Source organism: Anguilla anguilla, chromosome 12 (assembly GCF_013347855.1).
Source record: "Anguilla anguilla isolate fAngAng1 chromosome 12, fAngAng1.pri, whole genome shotgun sequence".
In the NCBI taxonomy this organism is placed as follows: Eukaryota; Metazoa; Chordata; class Actinopteri; order Anguilliformes; family Anguillidae; genus Anguilla; species Anguilla anguilla.
The window spans coordinates 12,023,632-12,048,593 of NC_049212.1; the positions used below are offsets into that span (position 1 = coordinate 12,023,632).

At 40.6% G+C, this 24,962-nt stretch overlaps 1 protein-coding gene across 5 annotated transcripts in view; it reads left to right on the forward strand.

The window, feature by feature from the left end:
* LOC118210340 (opioid-binding protein/cell adhesion molecule-like) overlaps positions 1-24,962 on the forward strand; it is a 296,370-nt gene that overhangs the window by 263,570 nt on the left and 7,838 nt on the right. For 3 of the 5 annotated variants that reach the window (XM_035386445.1, XM_035386444.1, XM_035386449.1), the window contains 3 exons: positions 19,182-19,316; positions 19,717-19,837; positions 20,831-20,982. In XM_035386445.1, coding sequence (XP_035242336.1) covers positions 19,182-19,316; positions 19,717-19,837; positions 20,831-20,982 — 408 coding nt within the window. Of the gene's footprint in view, positions 1-19,181; positions 19,317-19,716; positions 19,838-20,830; positions 20,983-21,272; positions 21,432-24,608; positions 24,768-24,962 lie in introns of those variants that run through there. The other 2 variants (XM_035386447.1, XM_035386446.1) reach the window with 2 other exon arrangements.

Sequence of the window (24,962 nt, forward strand, 5' to 3'; positions counted from 1 at the left end):
AATTTCTTTTCTGGCTAGCGTTAGCTGTTACTAGCTTGAAAAGGCTTGTCATGTCGCCACTAACTGTGATGTATAGCCAATAACATGCACAGCAGTGTTAACGAAATAATTATATCAGTTGAAAAGCAGCATCGAAATTTATGGGATGCCATTTAAGAGATAAATGTTCGAGGATAAAACATCCAAGTTTCAAATGCCAGTTTAAATCACAGACTGTGAGAGGAATGATTATGTAAAACACATTCATTTTGTCCACAGAGAAATTCTCCTTTGATCCAAAAATCCACATAAGGGCAAAGGTTTTTCTCTGTGTTACGTCATACTTCTACGGCCTTTGCAATTCAATGACATTCAATGATAATAAAGAAGTTTGAAACCAGCCTCTATACAGCCTTAAAATTCAGCAAGACCCCACCACCTCTACCTCAGAACCGGCTCATCTGTTTTAAAATCTTGCCAAAAGGATTTTGAAAACATAAAATCAATCTTTTTGTGAAAAAATAATATAAAGTTTTTTTTGGTTTTTTTTTTTCCATAAAGCTGTTGTTTTCATAAACAATTTTAATTGGAAAAAGGATTGGCACTGTCCCATTGCCTCGCCAGCTCCTATTGTCTTATTGTTAAACCTATTAAGAGTTCATCTTGGAAATACAGCACATAGCTGGCACGCATTCCACTATATATATTCATAAGTTATGCTTCGACCACTGTACAAACAATCAACTTCAATGGCCAATTTCAGTACTGTTACAGTACTCTGAAGAATGGGACCAGGTTAATTAATGTCAGCAGTACCTGATTTTTAGGCTGAACACTATTTAAAATAATGTGCTTAAAGACCACACTGGCAAATAGATAATCGGGTAATCTATATGATGCTTTTTCTATCAAAACAAAACAAATCAAGCCTACAGCAAAACGATGTGTGCTTTGCATTTGAGGTCTGAAGCACCACTTTCACCTCCTGTATATATAGATTCATGAAGTTAGTGTTGGGGGTACTGTTTCACAATGGAAACTCCCGACTGTATTCCTGTTTTAGTATTTGGATTCTAAATAAGGTCTATGCTAATCTACTACTGCCTACTTGAATTAAATCTTCCTGAAAGGTATAATTTGTAGGATTATGCAGCCTTTGTAGACTCTGTGTTTGTAAACCCCACTCACACCTCCTTCGTCCTCAACGCCACCCACACCTCCATTGAACACACCCTCGAGCACTACACGCAAAATGTCAAGCGAAGAGGTGAGGTGGACTGGGATATTGAAAATAGCATTTTTAGCAACATGAATGATTCCATATAGATGGTAACAGTAATTGGGCAGTGTTATAATGATCTTTACACTGAGTGTACCCCTTAGGGCATGGGAACGTTATACGGTGCAGCTTTGCAATGCAATTTGTATTAGCTCAATTGGTTTTTAGCTATTCTAGGCTTCCTGAAGTACAACCCCCCCCCCCCCCCCCCCCTCCCCCTCCCCCCCCCCCTCCCCCCCCCCCCCCCCCCCCCCCTCCCCCCTGGACATTTAGTTAAAATTGGGATTTAAACATTGAATGGTGTGTGAAATAAGTAACATTAGCAGATCATAGCCAGCTACTATACTTGTAAAGTTAATTACTTTTTCATGAAGTTACCCGTAGTCTTTTCAAAGTTATTAGCAACTTTGTTAGTGAAGTTGGCAATACATAACATTAGCTGTATCAAATTCATTTCCCCAGATTGAAATAAATGCAGGTGAATTATCAAACTAGCTAAATTGCAACTATAAACAGTAACAGCAGTTCCCATAGGGGAGGAAGACATCTTGATAGAAGAATTTGATTTTTTTTTTTTAAAAGGTACCCAAGCTCGGGCATCTAGCTGCATAAGGAAACCTGCAAAATGTAATGTTCCTTACAGGTCCAACTGAAAACAAGGCCAGCTTCGCATCGCTTTTCATCCTCTTGGTAAATATTGCAGTTGACACCAAAGAAAATTAATTCCAAGGTTGACTCTAATTTTTGAATGCACCCAGTCGGTTTGTCTTTTTGCTTCACTGTATCTAGGCTTCTTAGCATCTGCCATTGCAGCAGCTGACTAGCAACTAACACTTAATTGGAATCTGATCCCAAACCACAGGCTCTGTAGCCACGCCCACCCCTCCCCACACAGCTATGCCCAGAAACGTCCCAGGCACATTTTAGAGTAACAAATACTGATAAAAAGGTGCACAAATACAGCTAAAGTGTGTAAAGACTAAGATTGACAGTGCATCATAGATATGCCTTAGCATAGTTATTTTATAATGTTTTAACATGTAAGAATCCTGCATATTATGCTTTTAAAGACAAAATTATTAGATATTAATTCAAATTAAAGAATAGAAAATGCTTGAGCTATACAGAGATAAATAAATTCCATATTTTCCCATTTAAATTTTTTTATTCATTTGTGATAACGTTCAACAATACTTTTATTTGCATTTTACTTTTTTGCATAAGTTTGTTTCTTATTTGAAATAAATGCATATTTGCTAAAGATTATCTTTGTTTTGTTTTCTCATTGGTATTCATGTATTAATTGATTGAGTTGGAACTATTTAAACACAAATATTGACTCGAATGAATCCAATCAACACCTCTGCTGTGTCTCAGAGGTTTGCGAAATGTATTCTCCTGTTGAACCATGCGGGGAAATTAGCACAACTTTTCTTTGTATCATGGCCTCACATGACAAGTTGGAGGATGTTTGTGAACAACTTGCTATGTTTAGTGCTCGGGCGCTTCAGATGTTTTTCATTTCAGAACATATAATTGCATCACGTGTAATGTATCTGGTGAGTTCTGCTGTGTGTGCACGCATGTGCGCCTGGGTCTGTGTGTACATGCTAATGCATTTTTCTGTCTATGTATAATGATAGCGTGGGAGTAAAATTAGCTGTTAAAACATGCACTTCTAGTTGTGCAATTGATTAGGAGATTTAAGATTATCTCTCTCTCTCTCTCTCTCTCTCACACACACACACACACGCATGCACACACCGTATTTCACAGCTCAGGAATTCCTCTTGAATTCAGAACAGGAGTTGATGATGAATGGATGGGTGGACAGAAAGATGGCAAATCATATCACCTGATTAGATAACAACACACCCCACATGACCCTGTGGATCGGGGAAGTACCCTACAAAGCGGCTCCAGTGGTTGCCTGTGTAGTGCTCTGAGGTCAGTGAGAGAAGGCAATGAGTAAACTTTGAATGTATTGATCCGTATTTCATTTTTTTTTAAACGTTCGATTGCGAGTTTGAATGGACCTTGGTGTAGACTCATGAGCATTTGGATGGGCTGTTCTGTAGCATTTGTCATAAACTTGGCCTGGCATTGTAATTCCTCAATATCCCTGTTAGTTATAGGGCACTGACAGGCATCATTGTTCCTCTTTCAAACAGATGAGTCAGCTGTCAGTCAGCAGCAGGAGTGAGCTGGCTAATGACGTGCCGAGAAAAGGAAACATTGAATGATTTTCTGATTATTATTAAAATACTTGTATTCAAACAACTGGAGGCCAAAACCTCCCACAATCATGAAGGGAAAAAAGTTAAAAAGATTTATTTTTAATTGCTTGGCTGATTAATTTAAACTGTAGCATGCAAATGGAGAACGGGGAAAAAAAATGTCAATTACATCTGGGATAATTGGCATTTCCCTCCAATTAAAAGCAAAAATAATCTTTACCTCAGTGCTGCTGGTGTTATATTCTGTCACTTTGAAGATGTCAGAAAGGAACACGTCAGGGAAAGTGTTTCTTTTAGTGCTGTCAACAAACCAGACGTATGCTCTTGCTTGTGTTGATCACTCTTGACGTGTTTATAATCTTGTTGAGTTAGCACGCTATCAGGGAAGGACCAGCGCTAGACCTAAACTAATCATAGAAGTACGTTTCACTTCTGACAGAATATCTTAATTACCATCACGTGTGAATCATGCAATTATTTTAATGCCAAATGCATTTAATAGCTGCATGTCTTAATGTACTCTTGCAGCATATTTGTGAGATATGTTTGCGTCTTGTCTATAGGTACTCTTTCATTGTTTCTGTATAATTTGTATTTAGCTTGTGTATATTGTGTATTAGGACTGTGACACGTCGCTGTTTAGGCTCAATTTTTCGCTGTGAGAAATGGACTTGCGTCCGTAGCAACGGTAACCGGAAACAAAGTATCCCTACATCCGGTTTTGGTCGCCATCTTGTGAAATAGGCCTATCAGTTTCAAATTACTTACACAATGTATCCATTTTGATTAGTATACATTTAAAAAAGTCATTTATCTCTTTGTGCACTAAGCAAACTGCATTGGTATTATTCAGAAAACCACACGCTCAAAATAGTCAGAACAATACTGTACCCCTGGCTTTGTGCAATGATATGAAGAATGTAACCTAAAGAAAATACGAACATTTCCATCCCATTAAAAATGGGGTCTCTCAGCCACAGTTCAAGCTCCACAGTAAAAAATTAAGAAAGATTGTGGAAGGAATCAACTGTTGAGTTCAAGAAATTTTGAGCTAACGAAATCGCTGTGAATATTTTCTGCATGTGTTGATTTAGTGTGGTTTATGAGTCTGTCCTCAAGAGGTTACAGGGGTACACAGTTAAAATGTGTGTTGCATTGACTAAATAAATAAATAAACAAACAAACATTGAAGGCTGAACCTGATATCACTCCATTTTGCTCAGTGGCTAAAGACTCTCTCTACTTGGATGAAGGTCAACTGGCTCACTGCATATCTCAGCTGTTTATTAAGCATTCAGTTCCCTGAGCAAGAGTTCCACTACCCCTTCATTAAGAAGTGCCTTGTCTCAGTCTTGTCAGCATTGACACGAAAGTCGGATAACCACCCCAGAATTGCATTATTTTCCATTACACAGCTTTGTTGAATGCCCAATTCTGATTGGGTACAATATTTACAGGTGGATAACTTTCGGACCATAACTTTTGACACAGGTCTGCATACATGAGAATATAAATGTAGCAGAAGTTTACCTACCTTCTGTTGCCAGCAGACTCTGGTGGCAACATTCTGCCAGTGCCAACCTAGAAGCATATGTCTATGATATTGCTGTTCGCCTTTTTTAGTGTACCAGATTTGGTTATGTACAGACATAGCCTACCTGACAATAGCTTGATTGCCAGAGCTCCAGTTAGATAATTCTCTGGTTATGCCCTGCCAGGCCTGTAATTCCAGCAGTGTGTTTGGAGACATTTAGTTGAACTTGAGCAGATAAGATGCCTTTGTACACTTCAGAATTCATTCTGTTTCTGATATCAGTAGTGAGAACATCAATTAAGACAAGCTAACCTGTGGCAGCCATTCAAACCATACCACCCCCATCACCATGTTTCACCGATGAGGGGGGTGCTTTGGATTTTGGGCATTTCCTTTTGGCTGTCATCACTCTCATACAAGTGAAACTTGGTCTCATCTGTCCTCTAGACTTTTTTTTTTACAAGAACTTTGCAGTCTCTTTTAATTACTTCTTAGCGAACTGTAACCTGGTTGACCTAATATATATAATCTGTGCAGATAATCAGACTTACAGTGCATACCCTCTGGCTAGCTTTTCTTATTTGTAAATAAATGTCATCTTTGAAGCAATTGAGTCTAAGGTGATCTGGAATGCCTTTTGCCCAAATATGTATGTATTTAATGACATGATAATCTCCCAGTAGTAATCTAGGCTTTGTGCAAACACTCGTGGAACGACGTGATGGGACTGCACTCATGTTTGGGGGCCCCCCATGACTCTGTGGGTGCAACCTTTGTGCACGTCTGCCAAAACCCAAAACAATGGCCTCAGGCAGACAGCCAATAAATCGGTAATCACTCTCAAAACTGCTCGGGTAAGAAATTTAATTAGAATAATTGATTGGCAGCAAACAATCAAAGCGACTCCGTAATTACACTGGAAATGCCTCAATGTTGACTTGGGCTTGAATGAAGATAGACGTTAAGTGATTTGTTTTCATTTTCATCAGGGTTTTACAGATTGGAGCACAAATAGAGAAGGGACCCAGGGACTTCCTCTGCTGATAGATGTCATCGAATGGGATAACTGTGGTGACCTGTTCTTCATCCGAGCTCTCCTGAGGATTTGAGCAGCTCTATGAAGTGATAGTTATGCAGAAATGTATAACTTTTTAAAATGTCATTTGTTCATGGCAAATCTGGGCATTATAATAATTTTAGAGAGTTCATTCCATAGAATTTCAGTAATAGTCTGGTTCCACCAATATATGCAGGTTTCTTTCATAGAATTTTCATGAAAGATTAGCTGTACAATTTTTTCAAGACCTGTTCTCTCTTCACACATACTTATTACATAAGCTGAACCTAATTCAATAGTGGAGAGCTAGCGGATGTAGTTTGCCAGTGCTTCATGGGTGTTCTCAACGTGTTAGCTTCTGACAGGAAATTGATAGTTACGGCATACTGTCTGATAGTTTGGGTAATGACACACAAATTCAGTGGGATTTGTCAAAAGGTCAGGAAATGTGCTTGAACGTAATGAACGTAATGTTTCATAACAACAACTACCAATTGAGTGAATGAACAATGGCCTGCTTGAAATATGAAAGCTATAAAGTAAGCTTAATTACATGAAAACAATTGTTTTAGCGGAAATTTGGTCGCAGCCATGGAAACAACGGTTTTCATAGTTGTTCTGAGTTTTCACACTAGCCCCTTGCCATTTGCAGGCTTTTGTGAGCCAAACGAGATTTTTCAAAGAACCTTGATCGGAAAATCTAGCCGATCCGCCTTGTTAAACGCAAGTGAACTATCACTCAAAAGTGAGACACACTTTCTGGTTTTATTGTCATTAGCTTTTCACAAGCAGGTTGCAATTTTCAATTTTTTAGTCAAAGTGACTTACAGAAAGTGCATTAAACATGGTAAGCTGAAGCTCGTAGTAGGTATGCTGTATGCCATGTTATACATTCCAGTACATACTACTTGTACTAATATTTATGCTGTCTGAATTGCCTGACTGCTGTGCAATTGACAAAATATGTATACATTCTAGTAATGTTAAATGTGCTCTGGGAAATCAAAAAGGCACTGCTGCCATTATTGTGATGACAGATTTGTATGTTCTGCGGACTTCACACACTCCATTAAGACACGGTGAATGGGATTCTTTTGTCAGACTGCAACAGCCTTCCCTCTTAAAGTACTGTCTGCCATTCAGAGTCTGCAAATCATGTTCAGCTGCTGCTTACAATGCTGAAAATATGTTTGGCTCCTCTAAAGTATGTTGTATCACACCTAACCGACCATATTCTCTTTATTCATTCCTGCAAATCGGTGTGGCGTCTCTATTCTTCCCACACACAGTGTTTTCCCTTTGTTCCCATTTTCCAGCTGAAAAAAATAGAACTGTTGTGAGAGTTGAAGTTCACCCCCAAGGCCTGAGCCTGTAATATTTTAGACATCCAAATAATGTGGAGCGCGAACCCTCGAATCTCTGAGGCGAACGGCGGAGGCGGTTTGGTACGAGCACAGTGACTGCTGGGAACGGCCATCTTGAGAATCGGGCCATGGCTGCGTGCGGTAAGGCGATGCCGTCGTGTAAAACAACACACCTCTGGCCTCCTCTCCCGTCTCTGACAGTCCCGGGAAAGACACGGTAAAATAAAGACAGTGATCGTGTTATGTAAACGTTGCTATCCCTCTCTTTCCCTTAATGGGAGTTCATTCATCATGTTTGGGGGGTGGGGGGGGGACCCGTTGCTCTTCACATGGCAGCCGTCGCCGTGGCAGCCGCTCTGGTGAAAGGGCAAATAAACGCGAGGTCAATAGAGATATTCCCGAGTGCTTCTGGGATGGGAGGGTGGTTAAGAGCAACCTGTGAGTTGAAGCACATATATTTCCTTTGAGTGTTGAGCTGTGGTTCACATTATAACATGGAATCTGATATTTATATATTTACACTGATCCAGTGATGAAAATTATTGCTGCATACAAAACTCAGTAACAGTGGTTGTCATCCCATGTCTTATATATTTTTTACATTAGTGCACTGATAAGTGGGGCATTAAGAATTTGTCTCCAGCACGTCATCCAACTAGGTTTCAGTTGTAATCCTCCAGGTGTCTCTTTGGCACTCCAAATTTAGCATCCACTTGAGTAATAAATAAGAAACACACACTTAATTGTAATTATGACGTTTTCATCGGCACAAAAGCAGTAAAATTATACTGTTACGTTTAAATATGTTTAAAAATAGACTCTCAGGAGAGAGACTCTCTATATTGTAAAATAGACATTTTTATGTTTTTGTGTAAATTTCTGAACATTGGAAAAATGCAACATTTTCGCAAGTGGTTGCAGAAAAGGTTATTATGAAATACTGAAATATATAGTTTGGTTGTGCTGGTAACATAACAAACACACATTGAACTTTTATTCTTATAATTGTTGTGTGCGCTCTAGACATATTTTGTGTAACAGTTAAAAATGTTTCACTCCAAATATGTTGCTAAAATGTAGTATAGGCCTAAGGAACTGGGAAATGTTGTTCTAAACTTACATTTGATAAAAATGGCATCTCTAGGTTGCCTGACAAGAAACCGGGTCGCACAGGGATAATGACAGGGTCAATCAAACCTTACACCCTACATAACGACAGATTTGACTGCCACTTTGACGAAAGACTCAAAAACACAAAAATAAAAGAAAATCGTTTGTCAGACGTGGACGAGGGGGAAAAATAAAATCAAAGATCCAAGTTAAGGAAAGCACTGAAAAAAGTTACATGCTTTTATGTATTATTTGATTAATGAAATGTAATCATTCTTTATTTATTTATGGGAGTCTAACTGAGATCATAGAGATCCCGAGCCCTGAGCACAGAGCATTAAAAATAATAACTATAAAAAACTAAAAGCTATAGATAGTATAGAATTATACAGTCATGGATATTTACAGATTGCACTAGTTATATTAATGAAGGCTTTAGTCAGTGCAGATATGGTTATTGTTTGAGTCTTGACGTGTAAGCAGCCTGGATAAACATGGAAATTATTAAGGTGAATATACCCCTCAGGGGTAGGTCCACACTGCCTGGATTCCCGGTTCCACCAGCAGATTCCCCTCGCGTTAGGAGGCAAAGCCCTCTCTGCTCTTCTGTTGTCGGGGGGATCGATTGCGCTAGCGGAACAGAAGCTGTCACTCACCGCTGCACAGCAAATTGCACAGACTGCACTGGAAAGTATTCGTCGTTTCAGCGCGAGGGCGTTCTTTTTGTATCAGTCCCACGGAACAAGGGGTGAGCTTCCAGCCATGGCAATTAGTGGGCAGGTTGCTTTCCAAACTATCTAACTGCAAAATGTGTAATGTTGCTAGAGGAGCTTTAGAGTGTGTTCTCTCTTTTGGATTGTATTTTGAAATAGGATTTATTGATTTTTTCCTTTATTTCTTTGTATTTACCTCCAAATAAATTATTCCCAGATTTCTGGAGAAATAATCACTATTCACTATTGGAGCCTATCCCAGGATGCATTTTGTGGGAGGCAGGAATACACCCTGGACAGGTCGCCAAACCATCACAGGACACATACACCATTCACTCACACCTACGGACAATTTAGTGTCCAATTAGCCTAACCTGCATTTCTTTACATTTCACTGTATCTACACACTACGCAAGTTGATGTAATTTATTTATTTTTTAAAAATAATTTTGATAGAATTCTTTGCAGATCTACAGCTACGTGCTTTATACAGGTAGTAAGGATTTAAAGTAAGGAAAAGTGCTAAGGGAGTAATAAACCATCTAATGATATTCCACTTGGTAATATTGCTGTGAAAACTACAGAAATCATTTACAGTGTACAATTATACATATGCGGTTATTACTCATCTCAACCAGACCCATTTGCAGAGAAATATAAATGAGCGCATACTGTAAAAGGAATGCCATTTGGAATCACAGTTTCATATTTGCATATATGCCATTTTTCACGCTTAGTACAAATCAACTTCCATATACTTTCCACAATACTTTTAAAAACAAAAATATATGATACTTTTGTGTGCAATGCAGCATAAATATTTTATTCAATTGGAACAACTGATTTCAGCAGCCATCTAGCATGCATTGTCCTGTTGGTTGTTGGTTAAATGCTCTCTGCTGAAAAATAAGCAGCAGGTACATACTGTCCATGGAGAGGCACGGACAAAGCAGGTAGAGGAATTTCACTTCATCTTTTCTTCCATTAGCCTCACCTGGGTCTATTTCCATGGCAACCATGTTTTTTTTACAGCCTCTCCAGGCAGGACATGGCTATGATTGGAGGAGACAGTGGTTAGGACATTACAGACACATCTTAATGGTTCAATTAGCCTTGGTGGGGGGGGGGGGGGGGTGGGGGCTACTTCCTGTGTGGAGTGTAATATGTCTTTTGAACAGAACCACAAATGATCAGAAGGATTTAAGTACAGAAAAACCTCTGAAATTATTTCTGTGACATTAGAGAATATCAAAACATGTCTAGTGCAACGCCATCCTAACATGTCTTCCAAATTACATTTACATGATGTACAATTTATTGTTATTTTTTTTCCTGTGACCCTGACCAGGAATAAGAGGGCATAGATAATGGATGGATGGAATGGATGGAAAGTTTATTTCTTTATTTTAATTTAACCTTTATTTTACCAGTCATGTCAATCAACATTGGGATCTAATTTACAATGATGGCCTAGAAAGTGCCCAAAAGCTCTGGAGTCAACAGCTGCTCATGTGTACATTTTGCTAAGTATGTATATGTGATACAATCTAACAAATTAGACATTGCAGGACCCCTCCCCAAATGATAACCAGCTAAGTGTGTGTCTGCCTGATTGCCTGATTATTTTGGGAAATTCTGTTTTAAGTCGCGTCCATTGGTTCAGCAGCTGATGATGTAATCAGTTTGAATGAAAAGTTTAAAAAGAAAAGAGCCAGACAGCCTCTAAACTCTCATGGGATATGATCTCTTTCATCCTGATTGGCAGTTACACACGCATGTCCGACATTACAATATGAAGTATTTCGGCAACACACTGAGGCATATATTGCATCAGGCAAATCCTCATGGTTTGTTTGACTGAATTGGAAAAGAAAGAAAGAAAGAAAGAAAGGTTTTGTTTGATGGCTTACACCCTTACAGTATATACACCGTAAAATCTTCAGAGTTGCATTAACTCCAACAGAGTTTATATGAGTCAAAGAATGATGAAATGCACTCTGTTTGAATGCAATGTATCAGATTTAACACTGACCAGCATGTGTTTGGTTGAATATAGTAGCTAATTAATAGTTGTTGTGCATTATACAATAATTTGTTATGCAGACATTTGAAATGAAATTTTTTTTTTTTCTGGATACAAATGCAGTTTTCTGTCTTTAAAATAGGTACTTAAGTAGCTTAAATGTCACCGTGAATGAACTGACGTCCTCTGGTTTTAAATGACAGATCATCAGACTGTAAAGAATGGCAATGCAGGCTGCCAGGTTTCTCCAATCACAGTAGGTGGTGACTGCGCAAGACACAGACGTGACAAATTAGCAAATACCATTTCTGTTCTGCCTAAAACAGAGTGTCAGAAAAATGGAATATAAAGGAAGTGAGCAGAAATGGGTGAACAGCATGTTTCCCCAGGCTGAGCTCACTCATCTGACTCTGGGAGGATGATTACACTGTGGGATGCGGTACAGAGGTTTGTGGAGACTCAGACTCAAACACAGTGACTTTATTAGCCAGCAAGTACTAAGGCAACATAGCAACAATGCATAGGCTACAGTATAGCATAGTGTAGTAAGGCGTAGTATTGCTCTTGAAAATATAAATATATTATGTTTTATATATTGATAAATCTCTGCATCATATGAAAGCAGTTCTTTAAGCATATCCATGGCATGTTCATACAGACTACATGCATCCAAGGTTGTTACAGTTGTATTTGTGCACCTCTTGAGCACCTGAATTGTGAAGAAGGTTCTGACTGTTGTCTATATAGTTAATTTTTTTCATTAAAATGTTTTGCAAGCTGAGTGAGTCCCAAAACTCTTGTGAAAGAGAAAAATAACATTTTAATTCATTTTGAATTAAATGTTGAGGTATTAATTGAGTCCTTGGCCCAGTTTCACAAAGCAGTATTACTGAGTTAGATGCACAGAGGAAACCCGGACCCTCCCAAATATGGAACTGAATCTGGGTTTTACTCAGTGCAGTTATCCAGCTAACTCAGTAATCCTGCTTCTTGAAATACCCACCCTGATCCTGATTAATGAAAACATTGCAACTGCCTTTTGAATGCAAGTAACAGTCATGAAAAGATTGCATTATCTTTGTTGGCTCAAAATCACTATTAGGATTATTAATTTGTGGGGATTTCATCATTCTGTGACTTTCCTCTTGATAAGTTGTTAAATAGGTTCATGCATATGCATACCTGTGGTGTATGTGATAGAACAGTGTGTACATTCTGTAAATTAGGTAAATTAAGTCATCCATCTAATTTACAAAAGCATGCTTTAATTGTGTCTTACTTTTTTGCCTGTGAATTTTAAGGAGTCTTGAAAGCAGGCAGTAATTTGGTGAGCACCAATAAAGCTTAGACCGTGTTCTATAAAAGGTATGTTAATAAGGAGTTCTCTCTTCCAAACATGGCAACAGTCATCAGAGCCAAGAGAAGACACAAAGGCAACACAGAATAAGACAGGAGAGGGAGGGTATTTCATCCAAGAATTAGCTACACTCTTTCAGTTAAATACAGAGTAGGAACCCGCTTTTGTACCCTCGTACTTAACCCGAATTGGTTTGACAGCTCAGATGTATAATATACCAAACACATAGTGATGGATGTGAAAGTTCAAGAAGCAAATAAATACGGTATAGTTGCACATTGTGGTACCTGTATCAACTGTTCACACAGCCACACAATAATCACACTACTGGAGGACATGTCATCAGCTAGCAGTTAGTATTAAAACTCAGTTTATCTTGTACAAGTATTGACTGAATTGTGAGTAGAGATTTACCTTCAGGCACTCTTCAGCCTTCTTCCTTCACAGGTTCAGTCATCTTCCACCCACAGGACCCATTTAGCAGAGATGGTACCATCTGTTGTTCTATAGGTGTTTGATGTTCTTTCCTAAGCTGGACCACCACCTGTGTCTTTTGCCCATGCTACATTGTAGGACTGTTTTTCTGTTGTACACCAACTAACATCATGCCATCCCTTCTTTAAATCAAAGACAGTTTTTTATTCCTGATTGTTTTATGATTTCTCTTATATCTGTTGATGTTGCATATTCCTCTGCTGTGAAATGATATTGTGATGCAGTACCTCCTTGACTCTTACAGTACCTTTATTTCCTGATCTGTAAAAAAAAAAATTCTATGTCTTGTGTTGCCTTGGTGTTTATTCCTGGTTGCTTTGTATCCATTCTTTGATGTTTTGTAAACTGGACATGTCAGTGTGCCATATTTTTTTGGATACTCTTATGGGTGTGTGCCTCCCACTGCAAAATTGCAAATCAGAGCATTTCATTTCTTTGATTCAGTAATTAGGACCAGTCATAGAAACATTTCATGCTGCAACTATTTCTTTAGTAGATCAGACCCGCAGCTCTGGATTTACACACACACACACACACACACACACACTAGAAAATAAAACCATGCATGCCAGCACAAATGCTGACAAAAAGAATTGTCTTTGATAATAGATGTAACTGTAGATTTACTTTAAAACAATGGGGCCTTAGAATCGAGTTTGATTGTCTGTCCCTTTGACACGCACCTGAACAAATAACATCAGGTGTCTCTCCACCTGTGTCTTTGTCACCTTTGTACAAACAGGATGGATGCACACCTGTCCCTTGCCAAGGTGTTACACGGACAACTGCTGTTTGCCGACACACACACACATCCTTATCTCTGAAAATGTAACAGCTGTGGCTTATCTCCTGGGCTTCCAGTGTAGGAAATGGCTCTATTATTTATGTATTTCTTCTGACAAATTTCCCCAGTCGCACTGCCTCCATTCTAATCATCTCTCTCGCAGATCTGCGCATGGATAGACGGCCTCGTAATAACAACCAGATTATTGGCTTGTTATGGGGTCCATTGGATGTAATTGCTTCGGGTCCAAATGTTGTTTATTTATTTTTTTTCCATTTCCAATCTTCATACACAAAATCAGCGCTGTGTGGCATTCATCGTGCTCGAAGGTAATCTAGACAGCAGGAACATTAGCCGTTCATGCTGTTTATTTTGTGTTTTTTTTTTTTTGTGGCAAATGATACGATGCAATGGTGTGTCCTGTTCACTCTTTCACTCTCCTGGTCATTCTTTAATGTGCAATTAGGAAGGCCTGAAAATCTTCGCATTAAACTGTGTGACTACCGTTGAATGAAATCAGGGGCAGATTTGATACACTATTGTACCAGAATAGAAATAACCACTCATGTAGACAATGGATGTGTGCATTTTCTGCACAAAGGCTGCTCTAGTCATTGATTTGCATTTCAATATAGTTGGTGCTTCATTCATGTTTGACAGACATTTTGTTGGGCAAGATTATTGTACTGTGTTATAAATATCCTGCCTGTTGATTCAGAGAAATGAAATAATGGTCTCAAACAGAGGTCACAATAATACATTGTGTTTTAACAACAGAAAAACACATAACAAGTTAAAGTATATCTTTAACAACCCAGAATAGCCTCTTACTGTGATATAATGCTTGGGTGGCAAAAATAAGCCTGTTAAAACAATATTTTGCGTGAAATGGCATGAATATGTGTTTTCTGAAGTTGGGTTGCTGTGTCTTGATAACATTTTATTGAAATTTTGTTGAGTCATTGTCTATATTACTTTGATTTTGATTTGATACCCATACTCCCAGTTCTTACAGTTTCACACTTTAGTCAGAAGAAGTGAGATTTCAACATGTTTTGTGATAGCTATCAATGCTGCTCATAATGTGTTGACCTTTAATAATTATGTGCATGGTCTTGGTGGTTATTGCTTGAAAATCGACCGGATTAGCAATGTACGAATGTCTTGTTGTTTAGGCATCCTTTGATTACTTCTAAGAGAGATGCATTACATTGAGGCAAATCGGGGTCATACTTGACAGATTTTGTTTTAGACATCGATTTTGGACCATTTATTACAATGTCTACTGTAGTTTGGCTTAACGTTCCAAACATCCTCAGGAAAAGATTATACAAAATTACCAGTCCTGAGTCAGTCATAGGCAGTTCTGTGGAAAAAGACAACGCACACACACACACACACACACGCCCACACACACGTCGATGTTATTTACTAATGTTACTCTATACCCGCCAAGAGGGGACCATAGTTTCTACGTGTTTTTTTTTTTTTTTTCAAAACAAAACAGAAGGAAAATTTTGTTGAATGACATCTACCTGACAAAGCAGGGACTGTAGAAAAATATGGACAAAGTCATTGTGATGTCACCCATTGACTCTCCATTTTAATATATGCTGCTAGTGCATGTCTGTGTATTTTTGTGACTCAAGATTTTGTGGTTTGTGCAATAAAAAGGCAAATTGTTGCCAAAAAGGGCCAACCAAATTCTGTCGTATGGAAGTAGTTTTGCTTCTTAAGGTCTGGCATGGTACAGAGTGGCATTCGTTCCAAATTATGCTGCAGACAAGGGGTGACAAAGATAGGTAGGCAGAATATGTTGTCTCTAAGTGTACCTACTTACTGTGCCTCACATATCACAGCTTTAGACCCATAAAGTTGTCTTTCCATGTGAGTATTCATAAACCACTACTGTCATATGCCTGTGTTTTTTAAATATTTAATATATTTATTTGTAAGTCAAATTTGTAGATGAATGCTGAAATCTCAGGAAGTGAGGAGTATGCGGGGCAACAGATGTAAAGAATCGGTCATCATGGCTGCAGTATTACATGCAGTAGGTATTTTGGTATTTTGCACTGCTGCTAAAAAGCCTCTCACACAGAAACCTCTCATTTTATCCAGTTCCTGTTATTGGTATTATTCTGTAGTTAATGCGTGTGTGTAATAAGCCTTTGCTGTGGCAGTGTTCTGACTGTGTTCTGGTCCATTGGCCTTGACGGAACAGTAAGTACTGAAAACTTGGCGTCAAGTTAGAATTTCCCACTGGGACCGCTGACGGGGCAGTGAGACTGGAAAGGGCCATATCACAAATGCCAGGCCCCTCCGCCCGGAACTACACGACTCTGCCAAGATGCACAGCTCGCTCATTCATCACCAGGCTTGCCTAATCTCCACACTCAAAGATTGATTTTCTCCCCTTTTTTAAGATCGTAACCACAGTCGGGACAACCTCCAACCCTTTGTCTTTTAGCCAATCAATCCTTTTTTTATAGCGTTGCTGGAATTTAATCAAAACATGTGACCCTACTACAGACAGCTCTCAGAATACTCAATAACAATGCTGTCTTGGCTTTCCAGAGGGTTGTCAAACTGTTTTTCCCCCCGCAAATTAAATCCTTGTTTAATCTTTTATTCTCCCTTCTATTCCTAGTACTGCAAATGAAATTAAAGGGAATTATAGAGAACACATATGGTGTGATAACTAATTGATGAGCAAACAGTTCCTTAAAAGAACTGTGCAGTTGCTGCTTAGATTTCAAAAACCTCAGTCGATGTATGCAGTTCTCATTATCTCATTACATTTATGCATATTTCAAAAGAAATGCTGGTAAAATTAATTATACCGTAAGAGAGAAAACATTCCTGAATGAAGGCCAAGCTTGGAATTATGTATTTTTTTAGGGCAAGCTCAATTTGGCCTTTGGTGACTGGTAATTTGTTAGGGCACCAAAAAAAATGGAAATGTGATAGTTTTTATGTGATAGTCTAATTAACACTATTGCATGAAGAAATACAGAAATAGGTTACATTTAAATGAATGCTATATATGTCACATTTTAGATTTTTTTTTTTTGCACTTCCCAACCAGCACTAAACTTCACATTTAAGAGAAGGCACATGATGACCAAGCTTGGAATGAGATACACTACATTTCCAAAAGTATGTGGACACCCCTTCCAATTAGTCGTTTTGCCTATTTCAGCCACACCCATTGCGAACAGGTGAATCAATTAGGCGTATGACCTAAAGGAAAAAACTGATAACTCAAAACAAGGCAGAGAACTTTTTAATGAGGGAACGCTGTCAGGGAGGCATGCTCCTGTTGAGAGGGCTGCAGGATCACTGGAGTGGCATTCCAGCAGGAGGGAGGAGGTACAGGGCAGCCTTGCAATCTCTATTGATATACATTGGCTGTAGAATGGGTCGTGCTGAAGAGCTCAGTGACTTCAAATGTGGCACTGTCATAGGATGCCACCTTTCCAACGAGTCAGTTCGTCAAATTTCTGAACTACCAGAGCTGCCCCAGCATTTTTGTACATTGAAAAGATGTTTTTCATCATGAGGAAGTGATAATACGAATTCCTTTATAAATGTAGCCTATGGCAGGCATGCATGCATACATATAAATGCATGCAAACACACATAGTCTCTACATTCTGAAAGAAATATATAGCCATGGATTCAATATTTTTTCCTTTACCATGAATTTTTCCTTTTTTTTATAACACATCATGAAGTGAGTTTTATTATACACAATGTTGTCCAATTCCTCTCCCTCCAGTGGACGACTTTGAGGGAGAGTTGGATAATTCAGAGAGTTGATAAAAACTTTATTAAAAACTGAAATTTGATTGCTCTACTCACATATGTTTTTATATATTTCTGTACATTTTACATTTCCCTGTTCCAGAAAAAAAAAAAGGCTAGATATCCAGTCTGAATGTGCAAACTTTGATGGACATGTCTGGCCAGTTATTCAGATTCAGCACTGGAGTGTTAAGCTAAGCTCCATCTCTCTTCTTTATGAGTGAGAGTTAAAGAAAAATGGCGATTCTCTCTGAGTGGCCATTAAAACAGAACGCATCTTTCCTGACTCGAACGCCTTCCAAGTGGGACGGCTGCAGGCTTCAAAGAAACATAGCAAGACCTCTGATCATTCAACAGCAAAAACAGCCCTGGCTTTCACCTGCACACTGCCAAGAGACCTAAAGTACTGCTGCATCAGTCAATCCTGTATGTTATACATATGAAACACACAGTGGCCACAGAATAATTTATATCCTTGGTTTGTAAAAAGAGTAAAAAATAAAGAAATTAAACAAAAAGATTTCACCGAAGTACAGTTTTTGTTTAATATATGAATTAAAACAAGTGTTTGGCGCTGAACAGCTGCATATGTTTTGTGATTTAATTTAAATTTGTTTCCAAAACGTTTTTTTTTTTTTTTGTTTTGTGCATTTATTCTGTTATAATGAATAGGAATTGCTCAAACATTGGGTGAGCATACGTATGCCTCACATTGATTCTCATGGGAGGCAAAGCCTACCCTTTGACTTATTAAATAAATAATGCACCTTCATAGCAATGTAGCTACTGCCAATGGAATTCACCACCTGGTAGAACCTTTACAGGACTGCATGAGGCTTACACATTGAATTCATCTTTGCTCTCAGTCTGTTTTGAGGGAGAGGGCTGTCAGTTGTCATTCACAATGACTTGAATGCTCAGATCAAAGGAATAGACATCTTAATTTCAGGGCATAATGCCCTATACCTTTCTCATTTTCTACATGATTAAGTGATACAGTATAACGGTCTCTTTGTCAAAAACCTTTGTTCTTGATTTCACGCTATAAATTGACTAAAACGGGCAATATATTCTTCAGCGATTGTGTAAACAGGCCTAAAAGATCACCCATCAACAGCTAATGCGTTGAGTATGGTGTCAGTGGCTTGGTCCATTTTGTGACTTTATGATTTTTAAGCACCATAGATTCGGTTTCATTAAGAATAATTCAGCCTGGACTTGCCCAGTGACTGGAATTTGTTTTTGGCTTTTTCACAGGAATATAGGAAGGAGGTAGCAAGCTTGGCAACACTCCTAATAACCAGACACCAACTAACTTTTCTTTGCTGTAAACATGTAAACTGTGAGAATGTTTTGTTTTCATTCGACCGTAATACAACTGTAGTATTTCTTGTAAATATATGTTTATACTGTCTAATTAAATTCTGTTCTCCCATTTCCAGGCCATAAAGTGATGACCGAAGGCGAATACATTGAGATCACAGCGATCACCAAAGACCAGTCAGGCGCGTACGAGTGTATCGCGAACAACGATGTCTCAGCCCCTGACGTGAGGACAGTGAACGTCACCGTCAACTGTGAGCAAGGCTCAAGCCGCACTGCCACTGCCCATCCAGATACATTCAAGCTCATCTCCAAAGTACTGGACACAGTCCTGGACACAAGCTTTCCTTTACTTTGAACTGATCATTAAGTGATTGACAGAACCTTGGTAGCCCAACCCATAAAGGTGTTTGTTGCTTCACTTTCATGATATCTTTGGGCCATTGGGGAACCTGTTCTCAATAACCGTACCAGATCTAGTAATCTCCATCCCAGCCCAATATGCAGTTGACCTCTTTTTCAAACAATTGAGTAAAAAACAGATATTTATACATAAACACAAACATGCACACACATGCACGCACTTTCTCTCTCACGCAAACACACACACATATTTAATCTCTGAACTGTTTCACTCTGAACTGTCTCTTGTAGATCCTCCCTACATTTTGAACGCCAGGAGCACTGGTGCCCCCGTTGGTCACAAGGGCATTCTGCAGTGCGAGGCATCGGCTGTGCCCATCGCAGATTTTGAGTGGTACAAAGAAGACCGCAGGTAGGTAGATATCCATTTAGGGGAGAGCTTCAGTTTCAGAGTGATGGTGGCATGTTCTGTATTTATTTACAGTTAGATCTATACACAGTTAACAGTTTTGTTGAACTATGTGCTACAAAGGCCTCATCGGTTTCCTATAATTGAGAATTGTATTATTTGTTGATGTTGATGTTAGTATCAGTGTGCGCTACCACAGTTCAGCATTCTGTACATAAGTCATTACCCTAACAACTAAGATCACTAAATAAAAATGTTAATTAAGAAATACCTTTGCATGCAAAAAAGCACATCCTTAAGGACGCATTTATAAAATGAAATGCCCTATTTACTGAAACCTTGCTCCACCAGGCAGTGCAGTTACACATAATAAAGAGGGCTCTGTGCTTGCTTTTTTTTTAAATGAAGAGAATGAAGGTATTGTTATGTTCTTAGTGTAGCACTGAGTTTAATATTCAAAGCAACATTGTGAAGACAATGTCTTAACCGTTGGCATTCTAAAAGTTTATCTGGATTTAGACGAAATTATCAATTGACTGGATTCTCCCAGGCACAATCAAAGATAAATCTGTCAATGAACGACTGGGTTTTGCTGGATTACTGCCTGCCCTGTGGATATAAAATACTCTGATTTAAAGGATATGGATTGAAGCTAAAAGAATGGTTCCCTCGAGTGAATGACACACTACATTCCCAAAGCAGATGTAAGGCAGTTAAACACAAATTTAAATAAATAATTATTTTTCTTGCACTTCATGAAGACACATCATTTTGCTTGGTATTGAATGCTTGTCTTCTGCTTTCTTTATTTGGCAAGAATATTGCACTCCTGGATATTGAAGTAATGACTGCAATCAGTTAAACATTTTTATACAGAATTTAGGGGTGGCAGAATCTGTGTTAGCAAGTTGCCAAATATTTGTCTGGGTGGGTATCCATGGCAACTTCGCAATGAGTATTTGCACATGTGTCTAAGCAACTGACTCTTCACCACAGGCTTTTCAACGGACTTAATGGAGTAAAAATTGAAACCAAAGGCAAACAATCCAAGCTCGTCTTCTTCAACGTGTCTGAAGAGGATTATGGAAACTACACCTGTGTTGCCCTTAACACTATGGGGCACACAAATGCAAGCATAATATTGTATGGTAAGAATATTTTCTAATAGAATGCACTTCATGACTATAACACTTCTAGTGTAATGATACTACTGAATAAAGAGCTAAATTATATCCACATGGTGAGTTAATGCACATAGGCAGATTTTATTCCTTAACAGAAACATGATGTGGTAGGAGGGGCGTGGTTTGTGCGTTGGCTGCAGAGAGAGAGTGGGCGGGGCAGCTCTCGGACTCTGCCCCACAGCTGTTAGAGATTGCTAATCAGCACCGCTCTTTAAATGTACAATTGTTTAACGATGTGCTGATTACTTTGACAGTGAGCCTGGGTGCTTAAAAAGGCGTTCTCCGAGACAAACGGGGTGGTTGCTGACGGAGGACTTGCGGCACTACGGAGTTGTACTTTAAAAACCCATGTAAACGGGAAAGGCGAAAATCCGTGTGTTCGGCTATAAATAAAAAGAAGTTCATCATACAAACTCGTCTCTCTGTCTCTCTTTATACACGAGTGGTGGCACTCACCTTGCCACGGTGGTGGCCCGTACTAGGAGGAGAGGAAGTCTGGTATCGGGAGAAGAAAGTAGAAAGGGTTCAGCACAGCAACCACGCAAAGTGGAAAGCCCGGGATGGATCCCAACCTGGGGGGGGGGGGGGGGACGCAGGCGAGTCTCAGGTTGAGACTCCCCGGGTCCCGGTGTTCCACCCCATGGAGGATTTCCCACTCAAGCAGTCTCGGGACAACACCTTACACTGTACCTATGACCAAGTGATGTGCATTGATGGTCAGCAGGTGCGCCCCAAAGCAGTACTCTCTCACCATTATTTTCATCATTAGGGACAGGTTGTATCGAGTGTGTCGTGATGCTCAGACCGGTGAAGAAACGACCCAATTGTTGGTACCAAAAAGCCGCCGGGAAATGGTTTTCCAGGCGGCTCATTACAACCCCATGGCGGGACACTTAGGGTATGATAAGACACTACACCGTATAATGGCTCGTTTTGATTGGTCGGGCTTTTTGGGCGGACGTACGTCGGTGGTGTGCGTCCTGTCCTGAATGTCAGTTAGTGAATGCCCCGACCACCCCAAAAGTGCCATTGCGCCCCCTACCCTTAATAGAGGTCCCCTTTGATAGAGTCGCTATGGACCTCATCGGGCCAACGGAGCACCCAGGGATACCGTTTCATATTGGTCTTGGTGGATTATGCAACCCGGTATCCCGAAGCAGTGCCGTTGCACAATATTTCAGCTAAAAGTGTTGCACAGGCTCTGTTATAGATCATCTCCCGCGTCAGAATCCCGAAAGAGGATCTAACTGACCAGGGCACTTCGTTTATGTCACGCACACTAAACGAGCTATACGGCTTATTGGGCGTCCGGTCTATTAGAACCAGCGTGTACCATCCCCAAACGGACATGCTCATTGAGCGTTTTAATAGGACTTTGAAGTCCATGATTCAGAAGTTCGTTCACGACGATAGCCGAAATTGGGATAAATGGTTAGTCCCTCTATTTTGCAGTGCGGGAGGTTCCCCAGGCCTCCACGGGATTTTCTCCCTTTGAGTTATTATTCGGTAGAAAGCCTCAGGGAATATTGGACCTAGTTAAAGAAAGCTGGGAGGATGGTCCAAGCCCCAGTAAAAGTTAGGTACAATACGTTATGGACCTGCGAGCAAAACTCCACACACTGGGTCGGTTGTCACAGGAGAATTTGCTCGAGGCTCAGGAGCGTCAGTAGAGGCACTATAATAAAGGGACGAAACTACAACAATTCTCACCGGGAAATAAAGTCCTGGTATTACTTCCAACCTCCAGTACAAAACTGCTTGCCAAGTGGCAAAGACCCTTTGTGGTTACACGACGAGTTGGGGAGGTTGACTATGAGGTGGAGCGTACTGATAGAGAGGGAGCAAAACAGATTTATCACCTCAATCTATTAAAAGTGTATAAAGAGGTGGTGGCTGTCTCTCTGGTGACGTGGATCAGGAGAGGGACGAGCTGGGGCCGGAGGTACCAAATTCAACCAATCAGACCACACCCCTTTCAGACAACCACCTCTCACCAAGCCAGAGAGCAGACCTTGCCCTTTTGCAAAAGCGGTTTGCGGATGTGTTTTCTGCCCTACCAGGATGCGCTAACCTCATACACCACCATATCGAAACCCCCCCAGGAGTGACGGTGCGTTTCCGTCCCTATTGGCTGCCGGAGCACAAAAAGAAATTGGTGCAGGCAGAAATAAAGGCAATGCTGGAGTTGGGCGTAATCGAGGAATCCCACAGTGCCTGGAGTAGCCCCATCGTGCTGGTAGGTAAGCCAGATGGTTCTATTCGGTTCTATGTGGACTATAGAAAAGTGAATGCTGTGTCACGTTTTGATGCCTATCCTATGCCTAGAGTCAACAAACTCCTGGATCGGCTGGGCACGGCTCGCTTTTTCTCGACACTGGATTTGACCAAGGGCTATTGGCAGATTCCCTTGTCTGCAAACTCCAAAGAGAAATCGGCTTTCTCCGCTCCAGACGGTTTGTACCAATTCCGGACACTTGCGTTTGGGTTATTCGGGGCCCCGACCACCTTCCAACGCCTGATGGATCGGGTGCTGCGTCCGCATGCTGCATATGCTGCTGCCTATTTGGATGACATCATCATCCACAGTAACAGCTGGGCGCAGCATGTGCAGCAGGTGGGGGCGGTGCTCCAATCCTTGAGGCAGGCGGGGCTCACGGCTAACCCAAAGAAGTGTGCGATTGGCCGAGTGGAGGTACGGTATCTGGGGTACCACTTGGGAAGTGGACAGGTGTGGCCTCTAGTGGATAAAACTGCGGCGATTGCGACCTGTCCACGACCAAAGACCAAAAAAGAGGTGAGGAGGTTCTTGGGGTTGGCCGGCTACTACAGGCGGTTTATTCCGGTGTTTTCGCAGCTGACCAGCCCCTTGACTGATTTTAACACTTGACACTCGAAAAGGTGCCTCAGATCCGGTCCAGTGGATGGAGCCATGCCAGTGAACGTTTTAGAGGATAAAGGAAGACCCTCTGTGGGGAGTCGCTCTTGTTCACGCCTAATTTCTCTCTTTCTTTTACCCTGCAGACCGATGCCTTGGACAGAGGGGTGGGAGCCGTTTTGACCCAGCAGGTGGATGGAGTCGATCGCCTGGTGCTGTACGTCAGCCAAAAATTATCACAGCGGGAGGCGAGGTACAGCACAATTGAAAAGGAGTGCCTCGCCATCCGGTGGGCGGTCGGTTCCCTCCGCTATTACCTGCTGGGTCGCCCATTCACCCTCTGTTTGGACCACGCTCCCCTATAGTGGCTCTACCGCATGAAGGATGCCAACACGCGAATCACCCGTTGGTATCTGGCTCTACAGCCCTTTAATTTCAAAGTGGTCCATAGGCTGGGTGGTGCAGATGGTGGTGGCAGACTTCCTCTCTTGCCCCGAAGTGGGGGGGGGGGGGGGTTGGTCATCGTCCGGATGGCTCCCCGGCCTAAGTTTGGCGGTGGGGGTATGTGGTAGGGGGGGCGAGGTTTGTGCGTTGGCTGCAGAGAGAGAGTGGGCGGGGCAGCTCTCGGACTCTGCCCCACAGCTGTTAGAGATTGCTAATCAGCACCGCTCTTTAAATGTATAATTGTTTAACGATGTGCTGATTACTGTGACAGTGAGCCTGGGTGCTTAAAAAGGCGTTCTCCGAGACAGACTGGGTGGCTGCTGACGGAGGACGTGCGGCACTACGGAGTTGTACTTTAAAAACCCATGTAAACGGGAAAACCGAAAACCCGTGTGTTCGGCTATAAATAAAAAGAAGTTCATCATACGAACTCGTCTCTCTGTCTCTCTTTATACACGAGCGGTGGCACTCACCTTGCCACACATGACTATGGATTTTGTTCACTGGATTCTTGCCATGACAAGCATTGACTTTATCGTGATTTGTGATTTTATTCGATTGACATTCTCGAGACTGAAAAAGATCTACGCAAGGCCATATTGATGGCTAATCAAAGTGAAGATGC